Source organism: Lactuca virosa, chromosome 6 (genome assembly GCF_052849685.1).
Source record: "Lactuca virosa cultivar CGN04683 chromosome 6, Lactuca_virosa_CGN04683_v6, whole genome shotgun sequence".
Taxonomy (NCBI): domain Eukaryota; kingdom Viridiplantae; phylum Streptophyta; class Magnoliopsida; order Asterales; family Asteraceae; genus Lactuca; species Lactuca virosa.
Window position 1 is genome coordinate 258,518,428 of NC_136431.1, and position 17,223 is coordinate 258,535,650.

General features: G+C 39.1%; 1 protein-coding gene across 1 annotated transcript; it reads right to left on the bottom strand.

Moving 5' to 3' along the window:
• Positions 1-13,701: 13,701 nt before the first annotated feature.
• On the bottom strand, positions 13,702-15,910 carry LOC145120583 (UDP-galactose transporter 1-like). Its single transcript, XM_079056390.1, has 5 exons — positions 15,490-15,910; positions 14,995-15,244; positions 14,684-14,891; positions 14,280-14,511; positions 13,702-14,135 (listed from the first exon to the last, which is right to left on the bottom strand). Exons 1-5 carry the CDS (start codon positions 15,598-15,600, stop codon positions 13,914-13,916), a joined length of 1,023 nt encoding a protein of 340 aa, XP_078912516.1. The 5' UTR covers positions 15,601-15,910; the 3' UTR covers positions 13,702-13,913.
• Between the last annotated feature and the right edge of the window lie 1,313 nt (positions 15,911-17,223).

A 17,223-nucleotide genomic window follows, 5' to 3' on the forward strand; every position in this document is an offset into this window, starting at 1 on the left:
ATTAGTGCGAGTCAGGACCCCAAGTGGGGGAGAGTTGGTGATCCACGGCGAGAGGCCACATCGTGGACCCACATTATGTTCAGCAGCGAGGGCTAGACGCTACCTACAACAGGGATGTGTTGGGTATGTCGCCTATGTTATGGATACCCGGGAGGCGGGTAAGGCGACGGTGAGCGATGTTCCGGTGGTGCGGGACTACGCAGATGTTTTCCCATAGGAGCTTCCTGGGATACCTCCGGAGCGGCAGGTGGAGTTCAGCATCGACCTAGTCCCTGGTGCGGCTCCGATAGCCAAGGCACCATATCGGTTGGCTCCTCCCGAGATGCAGGAGTTGTCTACGCAGCTGCAGGAGCTACTAGACAAGGGATTCATCAGGCCGAGTAGCTCGCCTTGGGGAGCCCCGATTCTGTTTGTCAAGAAGAAGGACGGGTCGCATCGCATGTGTATAGATTACCGGGAGCTGAACAAGGTAACGGTGAAGAATCTTTACCCACTCCCGAGGATAGATGATTTGTTTGACCAGCTTCAGGGAGCATCTTGGTTTTCCAAGATAGACCTGCGATCAGGCTACCATCAGATGCAAGTCAGGGATGAGGATGTATAGAAGACTGCTTTTCGGACTCGCTATGGCCACTACGAGTTCGTGGTGATGCCCTTCGGGCTCACCAATGCTCCTTCCGCGTTCATGGACCTCATGAACCGCGTGTGCAGACCGATGCTGGATCGGTTTGTAATAGTTTTTATTTATGACATCTTGGTATACTCCAAGACGTAGGAGCAGCATGCGGAGCATCTGCGAGAGGTTTTGGATACTCTGAGGAGGGAGAGCTTGTACGCCAAGTTCTCCAAGTGTGAGTTCTGGTTGCGCGAGGTGCAGTTTCTTGGGCACCTTTTCAACCAGAACGGTATTCTGGTCGACCCGGCCAAGGTGGAGGCCGTGATAAGATGGGAGGTTCCGAAGTCTCCATCTGAGATTCGGAGTTTCTTGGGATTAGCCAGCTACTATCGGAGATTCATCCAGGATTTCTCCAAGATAGTCGTACCTTTGACTCGGCTAACGAAGAAGGCCGTAGTCTTTCGTTGGGGTCCTGAGCAGCAGGCAGCATTCGAGGCACTGAGACAGAGATTGTGCGAGGCGCCGATCTTAGCCCTGCCAGAGGGCGTAGAAGATTTTGTAGTGTACTGTGACGCGTCTACTTCTGGCTTGGGCGCAGTATTAATGCAGAGAGGACATGTCATCGCCTACGCTTCGAGGTAGTTGAAGCCCCACGAGGCGAACTACCCGACGCACGATTTGGAGTTGGGGGTAGTTGTATTCACCCTCAAGATTTGGCGACACTATCTCTATGGGGTTCGATGTACCATTTACACGGATCATAAGAGTTTGAAATACCTCATGGATCAGCCAGATCTGAACATGAGGCGGCGTCGGTGGTTAGATGTGGTGAAGGATTATGATTGTGAGATCCTTTACCACCCGGGAAAGGCCAATGTGGTGGCCGACGCGCTTAGCCGTAAGGCAGCTCCGATCAGAGACATTTGCATGCGGATGATAGTAGTGACTCCACTGTTGGAGCAGATCCGAGAGGCCCAGCGGGAGGCTACGAAGGAGGAACATCGGAAGAGCAATCGTATTGTGGGTCAGGTTTCCTCCTTCGACTATGATAGTCGAGGGTTATTGAACCTTCACCGTAGGGTGTGGGTCCCCTATCATGGAGGCGTGCGCCAGATATTGATAGAGGAGGCACACAAGTCCAGGTTTTCTATCCATCCCGGAGCGACGAAGATGTATAGAGATCTTCATATTGACTATTGGTGGCCCTGCATGAAGCGGGATGTAGCTTGGTACGTGGAGCGGTGCTTGACCTGCAGGAAGGTCAAGGCCGAGAACCAGAGACCACACGGCAAGATGCAGCCGTTGGATATTCCCATGTGGAAATGGGAAGATATTACCATGGATTTCATCACCAAACTTCGCAGGACCGCGCGGGGAGTGGATTCCATATGGGTCATTGTGGATCGGTTGACCAAGAGTGCCCATTTCATACCGATCCAGGAGAGCATTTCGGCCGAGAAGTTGGCCGAAATCTATATCCAAGAGGTAGTAGCTCGGCACGGAGTGCCAGTTTCGGTGATTTCAGACCGAGACGTGCGGTTTACTTCCAGGTTCTGGAAGAAGTTTCACGACGAGTTGGGTACTCGTCTGCACTTCAGCACAGCGTTCCACCCGCAGACGGATGGTCAGAGTGAGTGGACCATCCAAACTTTGGAGGATATGCTGCGGGCATGCGTTCTAGACTTCGGTGGTAGCTGGGATACCTCTCTTCCATTAGCTGAGTTCTCTTACAACAACAGCTACCACGCGAGTATCGATCATCCTCCCTTTGAGATGCTATACGGGAGGAAGTGCAGGACCCCGATATGTTGGGGTGAGGTGGGCCATAAGGTCATGGGGAGCACCGAAGTGGTGCTCAAGACGACAGAGAGCATTCAGCAAGTTAGGAGCAGGCTTCAAACTGCTTAGAGTCGGCAGAAAAGTTATGTCGACAAGCGCCGCTCGGACCTGGAGTTCCAGGTCGGGGATATGGTCCTCCTAAAGGTGTCGCCTTGGAAAGGCGTCATCCGATTCAGGAATCGGGGAAAGTTGGGCCCCAGGTACATTGGACCTTTCAGGGTTGTAGCCCGGGTGGGCAAGGTGGCGTATAGGCTGGACCTGCCAGCCGAACTCAGTCAGATTCACAGCACGTTCCACGTCTCCCAGTTACGGAAGTGCCTGGTGGACGAGTCGGCGATGGTACCTTTGGAGGACATTCAGGTGGATGACAGCCCGAATTACATCGAGCAACCAGTGACGATCCTCGACAGGAAGTCGAAGGACCTGAGGAACAAGAGGGTGGAGCTGGTGAAGGTGCAATGGCAGCACCGCAAAGGATCGGAATGGACTTGGGAGCTGGAGGAAGAGATGAAGGAGCATTACCCCGAGCTTTTTCAGGATCGAGCAGCAGACTTCGAGGTCGAAGTCTAAGATAAGTGGGGGAGATTTGTAACACCCGATTCCTGGTATGTCTTTAATTCAAGAATTTTATGTATTTTTCTCTGGGAGTCGACGAGTTGGTGGCCCAACTCGTCGAGTAGGGACGGGATCTGCGGGAAGTTTAAGTGACTTACTCGACGAGTCGGAGACTGACTCGGCGAGTAGGTGTTGTTTGGGTGAAACCCTAAATTTGAGGGTTTGCACCCTATTTAAACGTCTTATTGTAGCCTCCATTGCCCCTTATGCTCCCAGAACACCTCTTATCGAAACCCTAGCCGCTTTGAGTGATCTAAGGCCATTTTGGTGCTTTTTGGTGGTTTGTAAAGCTTGAAAGGAAGGAAGAAGCTTGGGAATTCGAATTGGGGCTTGTAGATCCAGAGATCTTATTCCATCTTCAGCTCAACCAAGGTAAATGCCCCCTGTTTTGGTCTTCCTTTTTGGTTGTTCATCTTTAGGGCCTAGATTTTGGGTGCATTTAGGGCTTTCTAAGCCATTTCGTATTTGTGAAGTGATTCATGGGGTTCTACTTTCAGATCTGAGTCATTGGAGGGGTCTCATGGCATAAAGGTGCCAACTCTATGGCCATGAGAGCCCCATGCACATTGTAGAGCACCTTTTATGGACTTTTGAGCCAAAAACCCCATCCATGTGCACCAAGTTTGGAACTTTACGTACAAAATGGACATTAGGGGGCCAGATCTATGGTTTTGACGTGTTAAGACCCATTTAATCCGACTGTATAGTAAGGGTCAAGAAGGGACTCGACGAGTTGTTCTTGGAACTCGGCGAGTCGGTGTGCAATGACCACTAAATCCCTTATGTGGTTGGACCAGTGGTTCGGGAAGGATGTCCCGTAAATGTTTAGACACGTAAAGGGACCTGGAAATCATAGGACTCGGTGAGTGTATGAACAGACTCGGCGAGTCCAAGGCAATCTCCCAACTTTTGAAGATGAACTCGACGAGTTGTTCATACAACTCGGCGAGTCGCAGACTGGACTTGTTCATAGGATGAAGGTGAACTCGACGAGTTGTTCATATAACTCGACGAGTCGGATGAAGGTTCATTCGATGATGTTATAGAATGGGAACTCGTCGAGTCTTTGCTAAACTCGACGAGTAGAGTCGGGAGGGGGTCAGAAAAAAGGAAAGGAACTCGACGAGTTGGCGGCCCAACTCGGCGAGTCAAGTCAACTGGAAGTTGCCTTTGACCAAGGCTTTGACTTTGACCAGGGGTAAATTAGTCACTTTACCCAAAGATTAGTTAGCAGTGTTGACTAAGTGTCTTTATGGGAATTGCAGCCGGGGAGTTACCGGAGCAGCAGTCAGACATTTCCCGATCAGCATTTCAGCAGTCAGCCTTATGAGGTGAGTTACCTTCCAGTAGCGGTGGGTCTACGGCCACAATGCCGGCCCACCAGTAGGAGTTGTATGTTAGATGATTGTCTTTGTGATATCATCTAGGTTTGCTACTACCTGATATGTTATATGCTGGCATGATATGTTATATGTGATAGTAGTAGAGTTCGGTTGTTAGGACCGAAGAGTAGGTCAGGCACCCCAGTTATGTCTGACAGTATGTGATGATATGTTTATATGATGGCATGATATGATATGTGTGATAGCGGTAGTAGGAGGGGAATAGTCCCCGAGGTTCGGTTGTTAGGACCGAAGGGTAGGTCAGCACCTCAGAACGGCTTGACACGGGTAGGTCAGCACCCCAGAATGGCTTGACGGGTAGGTCGGCACCCCAGAATGGCCGTACCGGGTAGGTCGGGCACCCCAGAATTGCCCGACAGTATGTATGTTATGTGATTGTGTGATATGTGGTACGATGGGGGAACTCACTAAGCTTCGTGCTTATAGTTTTCAGTTGTGTTTCAGGTACCTCTTCAGCGAAGGGGAAGGAGTCGGCGCGGTAGCTGCACATCATACACACATTGGATTCCGCATTATGAGATTTATTGGGAATGTACTCTGACATTGTCACTACTTTTAAGATATGATTTTTAGACATGAGATTATGGTTTTTACGAAATGATATTACTTCATGATGTTTTCTTATGAATGTTTTCCTATGTTGTTATATCAAAATCAAAATTTTTGGACTTGAAAAATGGGATGTTACAAAGTTCCAAAAATACCCTTTTCTGCCTCTTAATACCCCATCCGCTTCATTCTCGCTCTGGCGTTTGAAACAATTAAGAGTTACCAAGCGATAAATCAGCCCCCAAATTCGAGAAATCAGGGATGTAATCCCATAAAATCTGTATTGATTCGGTGCTCATTTAACCTACAGTTTTTTCTTCTACGTAACTTATATCCATCAGCCACCACCTGGATGAAGATTTTTTGTTTTGGTTTCACAGGTCAATTTATTCATCTCTTTCTCTGAATGTAGTAGTTTTGGTTTAACAAATTTGATTTCATAATCTCATTGGTATGCGGTCCCTTCCAATATTGAATTGATTTTGAAATACCAACATCTTAGCAAGACCCCGGCCCTCTCAGCCTCTAAAAACCCTAAATGTCGGTCATATATACGCCATACTCACCGCTTCTTACTTCTGCTACAAAGACACAGCACATTGATGGAACGATGGTGGCTAAAGAGAGTGGAATCGGACTCAAAATAGTGAAATCGGCCAAATAATAGTCTAAAGATAGTAAAATCATCGCCTTTCTTCTTAAACCTAAGGTACCAACATTCTCTCAACTTTTGTCTATGGATTTGATCGATGGGATGCTGTGAACACTGTAAATTCTTATCTGAATCATTATTGTTTATGTGAGAGTCGATGTTTGTTAGATTGCACTCAAGGTGTTTGATGGAATGCCTCAGTCAAATTGATAGTTTTACTTTTTTGTAAATGTCTTGTATTTACTCTTTAATCTTTTAAGCCATTTCGTGTCATATGTAGATGGTTAGCGTTCAGCCTACACTGATGGAGATTAATGGGGTTTTGATCTTGGTTATCCTATTTCTCAGGTTTAATTTCTGCCAACAATGTGTTGAAACAAAAGACTCAGGTTTAAACATTTTGTTTATGTGAATTAAATATCTATTAGGTTAAACAATAGTGAGTTTTGTAGTTTTGGGTGTTTCTTTGTTTGTATGGATTAGACTCTATTTTATGAAGAAAAAAAACTACTCTGTTTTCATATAATTTTACATGCCTATAAATTCTATTACATTGAATATCTTAAGAAACTTAGATAAAGTTTCATTGGTGTTTAAAGTTTGATAATTACCTCCCTTTGATTTAGATGTGAAGTACAATCTGGTGGTGAACAAATACCACACATGTTAAAAAAAAAAAGAGTTGTCTGGGATTGGGGTGCTTGAAGAAGTAGAAATTCACATATTCAACAGGAAAAAAGATGGTTACAATATTGAGAAACATGAAGAAGGAAGGGTTGTTGTCCAAAGCAGATGAGCTTGGGTTCACATTCAACAGGTTCTGGTGAAATCTTTTCTATCATGTAGTCATTCGATCGATGATTAACTTTTTAGTTAGAACAACATAATGTTTATATAATGAAGATTTTTCAGTGATATACCTTATTTTTTACATATAATTGCAATGTGCTTATATTTCTTTACTAATAATAACAATGTACTTTATTTGTTTACCTATAATAGCAATGTACTTACATTTCTTTACTAATAATAGCAACGCACTTTACTTTAGCTACCAAGCAATCTTTATAATTTTTAACCCATAGTCTGATAATATAAATATATTTATTTTTTTACTTATAAAGGCAATGCACTTTATTTTTTACTTATAATAGAAATATATTTGCTTTCTGTAACCAATATGGACATTGATTCAAGAAGAAGAAGATAAATGACTATTGATTTAGGTGTATAGAACCATGATTTTTCCTTGGGTTTCAATGATTTAGGAACAAGAATGAGATACTCACATGTCTCACTTCACAAGTTGCTTTCTTCTCTCAATTGACAAAACTTCTTATTGTCTTTGCTATCACCATTGCAGCCGTCACCATAACGTCCCCCATCATAAAATGTTTTCAATGATTCAAAGCCTGCTCAACTTATTAGCAAGTCGCCCTTATGTATGCTCCTATTTATTCTGACCATTTGACAATAAAATGTCAAATTGACAAAAATGTTCAAAATGACAAAAAATGATGGGATTCAATAAATTAGAAAAATTGATGAAATTGACTAAAATGTTCAAAACGAAAATTTAAAGGGATAAAATTATACTTCCTATTTTTGTTTAAGTGGTACAAATTCTGAACAATGAAAAAAAAATAAAGAACCGACAATAAATTGACCAAACTGGACAAAAAGGCATACATAGTCATTTTGACTAAAAAAAGATCATCCTGTGTATTTTAAATGTTTCATATCACTACTTTTTGTTTCAGTTTAAGTATGCCAAATTAAAAAATATAATAAAATGATAAAAATGACATAATTTACAAAAAGGGACAAAATTGTCATTTTACCTAAAAAACGATAAACACTCAATTTTAGAAATTTATAAAACTATGTACGATTGTATTATTTATATCAATTTCAGTTTTTGTTTTATTTAAATTTATATTACATTCTACAGAATGATAATTTTCTAACATATCTGCAAATACAAACTGTCAATCAGATGTTCAAACCACTATGTTGGGTCAAAATATTGGTTTATACTTTGCTTTTCTAGTTGATTGTAATTTTCTGTAATATTTTATGAGTTTACGGTCAGGTTTACGGTCAGGGAGGTGTTTACGGCCGTAAACAGGTTTACGGCCGTAAACAGGTTTACGGCCGTAAACCCATTTACGGCCCATGTTCCCCATGTATATATATATATATATATATATATATATATATATATATATATATATATATATAGAGAGAGAGAGAGAGAGAGAGAGAGTGAGGGGTGTGAGGAAGGTGTGAATAGAAGAATAGAGAATGAGAGAAGGGAGAGAAAGTGAATCTTGTGTAAGGAACTTCAATCATATCATCAATACATTCAAGATTCAAGTTATTCTTCTCCTCCTTCTCTTCTATTTTGATCTGACATCATCCAATTGATTGGAATTCTGCACCATCAATTGGATCTGATTGATACACAAGTAGATTAGGGACTTACAATTGGTATCAGAGCTTAGATTGTAGCAGTCAATTTTATCAGATCTGGAGCATATTTGATCTTATTTTTGAAAGATTCTTGCGTTTTTGGATAGATCTCTGAAAATTAGGGGGGGTTTGTTCTTCGTGTTTTTGATAAAAAATGGTTTTTGATAAAAAATGGTTTTTGATCGAGTTTTGGAGCAAAAATGGTGAAAAACGCTGTTTTTGGTCGTAACCAGCGAAGGGGTGGCGGCGTGTTCGTTCAGCAGTATCGTTCAACAAGCCTTCGTAGCGTCCAATAAAAAAAAGAAGTAAACGCATTGGGAATGCCGAGGATCGAACCCGGGTCTCGTGCATCTTTATCTCAACGCCTTACCAATTGTTCTACCTTGCCACACGCTTCTTTCCTTTTGATTTTAATTCATAAACCGTCCCTGTCGGTTCCAACTTTCGCATTTTTGTCGATTTCAGCCCAAAATTGATTTTCTTTTAATTTTAAATTCCTTTTTTCAACCAAAAATTTTAGTTTTTAATTTTTGACTTTTTACTTAAAATTTTGACTTTAACTTTAAAGTTTGACCTTTGACTTTCTCGTTTAATCTTCAAATTTTCAAATTTAGCTTTTCGGTTTGACTTTTAAGTTTGACCTTTTAAATCTGACTTTTAAGGTTGACTTTTGAGTTTTTAATCAAATAATTTTTTTTTTAAAAAAAAAAAATGAGTTCCGAATCCATTCTGGTAAATGAAGTTTCATGTACTCCAGCTTGTGAAACTACGATTAAATTTCTTTGGGAACAAATTGATTTATTAAAAAGAGAAGTTGAGGACCTGAGATATGAATGTTATCAACTCAGGAAAGGACAGAAACCCCTAAAGGCCCAGTTAGAAACAAAAATAAAGGACTTTAGGAGACTTTAGGAGACTTCAGGAAGACTACAGTAACAAATGTGAAAATTATGATTATATGAAGAGACAGAATGTTGAGTTAATTACTGAGCTTGATACATTAAAAGGGCAATTTGAAACTGCAAATTTTGATTTTAAAAGGTTTGATGTATCAAGCGAGGTAGTTGCCAACATGATTGACAATTGCCTGCAGTTCAAACGAAACCAGCAAAAGGATTTAGGATACGATAATGTACCTCCTCCTTTTAATCATACATATCAGTATCACTCTTTGACGAAAGAGGAGATTGCCAACGAACCATTCATGGTTTATGGCAAGCCATCTGGTTTTGTTTCAGGAGGATTTATTAATGTTGAAAGTACTAACGTTTCTACTTCCCCTGCAGATCAATCCTTAGATCAGTCAACGCACGAAGCTGAAGGATATGTTTCTGATAATAAAATTGTGTCTGAACTTGCTGTTTCTGTTTCGAATGAAAACTCTACTGTTTCTGATGTTAAAATTGATGATACATCTTGTGATGCTTCTGCATCGGATCATGTTGAGTTAAATTTTTTTGACATATTTGATGATTTGTTTGAAAATACTGATGTTCCTGTTTCTAGCACATCTACTTCATGTGCAGGTAAAGTAGCAGAGGATGAGAACAAGGAGAACACTATTGAACAAACCAACATCTCCTTGAACTCTGAATCTGTTGCTTCGAACTCAGCTGCTTCTGATCAACCTGTTGTTGAGAAATACAGGCCACCAATTCCAGTGAAACAGAGTGCTTGTTGTAATTATGCTTGTGGGAACAATAAGAGACAAGGCAAGGATACGCCACCAGGGGCAGGAAGAAACAACTTCACAGTGAAGAAAAAGACATGTTTTCACTGTGGAACACCTAGACACATTGCCAGAAATTGTCCTAATCGCGCATATGTTCCCTACTATGCACAAGGCTAGCAGAACGCGCCAAGAGGGAGATACTTCAAAAGAAACCCCTCAAGGTCACGTTTAGACCATGGTGACTGGAACGCGCAGAAGGCCAGGAATCCAACTCCCAAGAACAAGAAGGGATTGCCAGCCAAGAAGTCCAATCCAAGAGATGCTCCCGTGAAGCCAAAATCAAATTCATCTCAACGGCCGACATCAAGATAAAAAACAAGTACTGAGCCACCCATCAGATCGAAAAAGAAATGGGTTAAACCCAACTACAAATGGGTTCCAAAGGCTTACTCTCCCAAATCTTCTAACGATTCTAATATTTCTTCATCTTCTGTTTGTGATAAACAGGATATGTCATGGGAGAGAGTACCGTGCAAGGATGAAAAAGGTCAACCCAGTTTCAAAATGGACTGGGTTCCAAAAACCAACTAATCTCGCTCTGTGTAGGAGCAGCTATGGAGGCATATCATCAGACTTCGCTTTGTTGGTAGTGGTTGTTCCAGGCACATGATAGAGGACATCTCTCAACTGTACAACATTCATAACTTTGTTTGGGAGTATGTGTCCTTTGCGGGAAGAGAAGAAAGGAAGGGATCACTCATGGGTTTAGCGCTTAACGATGTGAAGAATTTTTGGATCTGTTCTGAGATTACGCGTGCTGTTCTCAGACCTTCTGGATGCAAATTCAATCGGTGACTTACGGTTTGAGTTTTCTTCTCTGTACTCCTGAGTTTTTCTTAAGCTGATTCGCTTTAAAGACTAATTTTTGTTTTAGGATAGTTTAAATTTGCGCATTTACTTTCGTTTCTCTCCTATGCACAAATTTAGGGGGAGAAATAAAAACAAAACAAAAATTAGAATATTTAAAAAAAATAAATAAATAGAAACAAAAAAAAAATCCAAAAACATTAGAAAATCAGAAAATCCAAAAATATGGTGTTAATGAAATGTGCTTGAGAGAGATGTTTTGAGAAGTGATATAATCATGTGATAACAGGCAATCTGAATTTGTGTAAGGGACTGAATCTAAATTGTCTAGGCTCTGTGTTCGATGCGTTGGTAGGCACGAAAGATTTAAAATGGACTTGACTAGGCATAGATGAACTTAAGGAATCTAGAGATAGAGACTTGAAAAATCTTGACCTAGATAGATCCATTTAGCCTGACAATACGACGCTCAGATAGGTTGAGCAGGGAGATATACATGATAATCCACCGGTCACACTAAAATAATCTATATCTAGAACCGTGGTTTAACTCTTCCTCGATGCACGGACTTTGTCCTTAATTCCGGTATTGATGGGGCGATTGGGGAATTCCGATAAAGTAGGTCTGTAGGAAATTATTTTCTTGTTTTTCTTTCTGTTAGTCATATGTTGCCTCCTCTGCGTGATTGAAATACATCCGACCTGGACTGCAACATGCAATTCTATTTCTCTGCATCTTCTATCTATGCAATTCTTCTTGTCTGTTAGTCATATGTTGTCTCCTTTGCGTGATTGAAATACATCCGACCTGGTACACATCATATGCATCATTCTACTTCTCAATCCCTCTAAATCTGGTTAGTCATATGTTTCATCCTCTGCGTGATCGGAAGATCCGACCTGGGTGTACAACATATGCATTCTAAATCTGACTTCTCTCATTATAATTGTCTGCTCACCTAAAGTAAGGAGTACTTTGGAAGTTCCTGATTATTGGGGTATGTCAGGAAGCGGGAAACATGTTCTAGTACATTTAAAATTGAATACTTACAGATTGTCTGTAGATCTCGCTGCTCAATTTAGGTGGACAACAATATTTTTGGTCGTTGTCAGCTAAATGGTCCTTTAGGAATATTATCTAGGAACATAGGATCACAATGTCTTGTCACTTATAGTATGTCCTAATTTTGTCACAATCTCTCGTGTTTAAGTGGACCACAATACCGGCGATTGACCAGATCTATTCATGAAGGGAGAGGTACTGATAAACGGATAAAGGTTGTCTAAAAACTTTGATCCCAAATCACTCTTAAAGTTAGATATCATTTTATTTTTGTTAAATTTGTTCATAGTTTTCTTCTAATTTAAATATTAGGGGAGAATTAAAAATTTTGAAAACCAAACAAAAATCAAAAAATTCAAAATTCAAAAAAATAGTGTTATATTTTGTTTTATTTCTTGTTCAAGAAAATCAAAAATCCAAAAATAATTTTGTTTCTGCTTTATTTTTTTTAGAAAATATGAAAAACCCAAAAATATTGTGTGCTAAATTTTCTTTTAGTTTTGTTTTGTCTTGAAAAGTGAATTCAGGTGAAGATGAAACTCATGGAGTTTGTGTTGAAGATTTCTGAGCCAAGGCTTCATCCGTGATCATCGAAGAATTCTCATTCAAATGAGCAAGAAATGAAGATTATTCTTTCAACATTCAATCTTTCAACCCCAGAAGCAAGGTGAAGCCGCACTTGAAGATTATGTGACGGATTGCATTGAAGTCTCCTCAATCAGTCTGCTGCTATCTTAAACCTGCTGAAGTGATCCAGAAGATTAGTTCTGTCTGATATTCTCTCTGAAGATTCTCAAGCTGAAAGCGCTATCTTTCAAGAATCAGTACAAGAAGCCTCCTCACCCAATGTGCGTTCAATGTCAAATTCTGAAGAAAAGCCCAAATGCTCAAGATGAAGTCATTCATTGAAGATTCATCAAGTTCATCTTGAAGCTGTGAAGAATTTGAAGATTAATGCTGAAGCCAAGCTCCCAATGAAGATTAACAAGAAAAGTCAGCTACTTTTTAGGGGGAGCTTGTTGGGTCAATTTAGAAAAGAAAGCTATAAACCAAGGGGGAGATTGTTGGGTCAAAATATTGGTTTATACTTTGCTTTTCTAGTTGATTGTAATTATCTGTAATATTTTATGAGTTTACGGTCAGGTTTACGGCCAGGGAGGTGTTTACGGTCGTAAACATGTTTACGGCCGTAAACCCATTTACGGCCCATGTTCCCCATGTATATATATATATATATATATATATATATATATATATATATATATATATATATATATATATATATATATATATATATATATAGAGAGAGAGAGAGAGAGAGAGAGAGAGAGAGAGTGAGGGGTGTGAGGAAGGTGTGAATAGAAGAATAGAGAACGAGAGAAGAGAGAGAAAGTGAATCTTGTGTAAGGAACTTCAATCATATCATCAATACATTCAAGATTCAAGTTATTTTTCTCCTCCTTCTCTTCTATTTTGATCTGACATCATCCAATTGATTGGAATTCTGCACCATCAATTGGATCTGATTGATACACAAGCAGATTAGGGACTTACACGCTATGCTTTCGTAATTTCAACCAATTATTATATCATTACAAAATTACTGACAAAACATATATACTTATTAATTATGAAATTTTTTATAAGTTATAATTTAATTAAAATTATTTTGAATTTTCTCATCCGTGGTATCCACGGGTTATAATACTTTATTGTATTTGATTTATTCATGTTAATTACAATATCATTATTCTTCATTATTTCTAAAATTTGATATCTTTTTTTATTACACTATCAAAAGTATAATTCTATTTCAATTTTTAAATCGTGGAGTTCCACGGGTATAAACCTAGTATATACATACAATACATAAATACATTCCACATTATACTTAATCTGAATACTTTTCATAGAACAACATCAAGTCACTAAAAAGTAATAAAACACATAGGGATTAATACTGAACAAAATTATATCATATCCTCCTGAACACATACTAATCATATAAAGTGTTTCAAAGGCAAAACACATAAACCTGCCCTTGTGCCGTCATCAATCATCACTAGTTCCCGTACTAACATCTGAATAATATAACGACTCCAGTAAATAATAATAATATTTTTTTTTATCTAAATAGTAAATAGTAAAATACCAATGAAACAAAAACTAAACTTTATCATCTATTTTATCGTTTACAAGTGGCGCCATTTCCAAACGAGAACGCGGGGTCCGCGGCGTACGCGGTGTTCCCGGTAGTTGATTCGCCAGCCTGTGTCTCACATACCCGTAAAACGTGCACCCCACAAGCGTTACCCCGCATCCAAATGCGTTCATGGGCGAAATCGGGTTTTTAAATATCATCCATGAAAATGCAACTGCAAATGCCACCTTTACCAAAAAAAAAATGAAAACAATGATGCAGTTATAGCAAATATCATTCAAATGAAAGTAGGATGCTATGATACACAAATAAAGGAAAGTTTTTTTTCTTCTGAAAGAAAAATGTGAAGTGGATTGAAGATATGATAATACCTTAAGATTTCCGGCGACATTGAAAGTGACAGCTGTAGTTGAATGGATGACATAAAATATGGAGAAGTTAAGGCAAAAAGCCATGACTCCTGACCCTATAATTATGATGAATGATGATAGAAGATTAGGGCTTGTTTGGATCCATGCAATAACTCCTGCTCCTTCTAGAAGCAATGCAGGTACTGCCAAAATCATCGTTGCAAATGGTGCCATGTAGTACACCGTGTTTATGCTGATGTCAAAATTTAAAAAAAAAAAAAAATTAGAGACGGTAAATATTATGGTCACATTGATAATACAGGACAAGACTGAACAGATTGTACTGTGTTTGACATGTATTAGACCGGTGTCAGTGGCATAGTGGAGGATATACATATATATAAAATATGATGAATGAAGGACACCTGTCAAACTTATAGCCATGAAGCAAAGATTCTGCAAGAATGGTTTTTGTAGAAGTGGCAAGACACCCAAATAAAGCAGCACAAAAACCAAAGGCATTGAAGCTAAGTTCAGTAACAGAAGTAAGAAGAATCCCTCCAACGATTGGAACAAGAGAAGCCCAAATTCTCCAGTCAAAGTACTTTCTCCAAACCATCCACTGCAAAATCACTGTTCTTAATGCTTTAGCATTGAATGCAACTGTAAATGCAACTCATATTCATATTGCAAATTTGCGATTATATATAAAAGCACGAAAGAGATATTTTATAACCTGTTGTTGCAGGGGTAAATGATTTGATTGTTTGCATAAATGAAACTGGGATGTAACGTAAGCTGACATTCCCCAAAACTATATTGATACAAAACACAAACGACATTGGGAAGATTCTTCTCCAGCGATCTTCAGGTTCAACTGAGATTAGTGGTTTAACCTTCAGCACTTTGATCATAACATACGCCCCAATAGATGAGCATATGAAGTGTACACATGATACCGTCAAAGGGAACTTGAAATCAAGTTTCTGAAAGAAATTGATACGGGATTTCAGAAAATTAAATGGTAAATCGATATAGTTTTAGTTTAATTTGGAACCAAAATGCTTACAGATTGATATGATGTGGTATTATAAGTTAGATATACAAGAAGCAAGATAGGGTATAGTAGTGGAACAGGGAGCATGAATTGAATTTATAGGTCTGGAGTTACATACGTGCAAGGAAATTCAACAATAGCTAAAATACGAATAGATCATAGAAAGATACATGCCTGAAAGATCCATTTGTTCATGATGATGACAGCAACATTGAAACTCCACCACTGAAATATGGCGAAAATGGATCGAAACACGGTCCATGAGCACAATCTGGTTTCCTCCATTACACGTTGCGAATAGACAAACCCAGATCGGGTTTTTCAATTACCCAGCTCAGATCCAAATCAAAACAACAAAAGAGCCCCCAATTTTTCGATTAACATATATATGTATCGAGAATGAATGAGGAGAAGAAGTGAAACAGCAAACCAAAAACAGTATAATTAGAGGGAGGAAGTGTAACGGTGGCTCTTCTTCAACATGATCTTGGAAGTTGGATCTCTTTTTTATTTCGCTTTCCCAAACGTCATTGGCTTTCTCTTCTTCACGCCATTAGACCCCTCCCCACCCCTACATATACTATATGTGTATTCCCTGTATCTTACTCTTGCCAAAAAAAAGTGCGTTCGTAAACCGGATCCGGTCCAAACTATCTCTATCCCTATTCATGTAGATACTTGGATTTATTTTGTATATTTTCTTTTGAAATTTAAGGATCATACCATGTTGTATCACATCGCTTGTTTACTCAATCAGTTAAAAAGTATTTTGGGACCTCAATGTGTAAAGTTTAATTTTAACAAACGGGTTTATGTTAATTGTTAATATTATAATTTTATTATTTTCCGTTGACGAGATATGTCATGTTTGTGGCTTTAACATGTTTGGATTATTTGGGAAGCATGGATTTGACTCACAAATCTGGCTCAATAAATACATTGTAGAAAAATACCATATTTCAAGTACCAACATGATTTGCTTAGAGACATTTTTTCTGACATATTTAGACGCGTCATAGTTTCTGCAAAAAAAAAAAGCATTTATAAATTTTTTGACTGCCCCGATGGAACGAAGGTCAACACTTAAACAGCCGACATTTTAGTTTTTGGATGGGTAGGAGGGAAACACATATGTGTCGATCTAATAAGGGTTTCCTCTCTTGTGGGCTTTGGGACTTAGGTTTTCTGTGAGATAGGTTGTTTTAAAAATGTCTTATGCAAAATGACAAAACATGAGAAAACGTACATGAAAAATCAACACACATTTATACTTTTTGAGTTTACATGCTTGGACTCTTTGGGAAACAAGCAATACATTGTAGAGAGCTACCATATTTCTATGATTTGGTTAGGGACGTTTTTCTTTGACATATTTAGGCGCGTCAAAGTTTATGCAAAAAAACAGGCACCTGTGAACTTTTTGAGTGACCCAATGGAATGAATGTCAACACTTATACTAACCGACATTTTGGTTTTTGGATGGATATGAGGGAAACACGTATGTATCGATCTAATAGGGGTTTCCCTCTCGTGGGCTTGGATACTTAGGTTGTCACTGTGAGACAGACTGTTTTAAAAGCTTTCTCATGCAAAATGACAAGACATGAGAAAACGTGCATGAAAAATCAACACACATTTATACACTTCGCGTTTGATAATTTTGGTTTTCTTGTACAAGATGCTGTGAAGCTCTTCAATAGAGTTCAACGGATCACAATAGTAATGTTATGACTTCTTGATCTACAGATGTGATTTCTAAAAGAATTAGTTATGTCATCTAAATATGGTTAGTAGTATAGTTTGTTACACGTTTACCCGCTACGCCAATATAAAATTTTTATTATAAAGGCTTTGTTCTTCTATAAATAAATATGTCATAAAAAATATTCTGAGATAAAAGGAAAGTTG

Coding starts and splice junctions, on each gene's coding strand:
- LOC145120583 (XM_079056390.1), bottom strand. CDS start 15,600: ATGGAGGAAACCAGATTGTGCTCATGGACCGTGTTTCGATCCATTTTC. Junction 15,245..15,489: donor TGAACAAATGGATCTTTCAG/GCATGTATCTTT, acceptor AATTTCTTTCAG/AAACTTGATTTCAAGTTCCC. Junction 14,512..14,683: donor CATGGCTATAAGTTTGACAG/GTGTCCTTCATT, acceptor TTTTGACATCAG/CATAAACACGGTGTACTACA.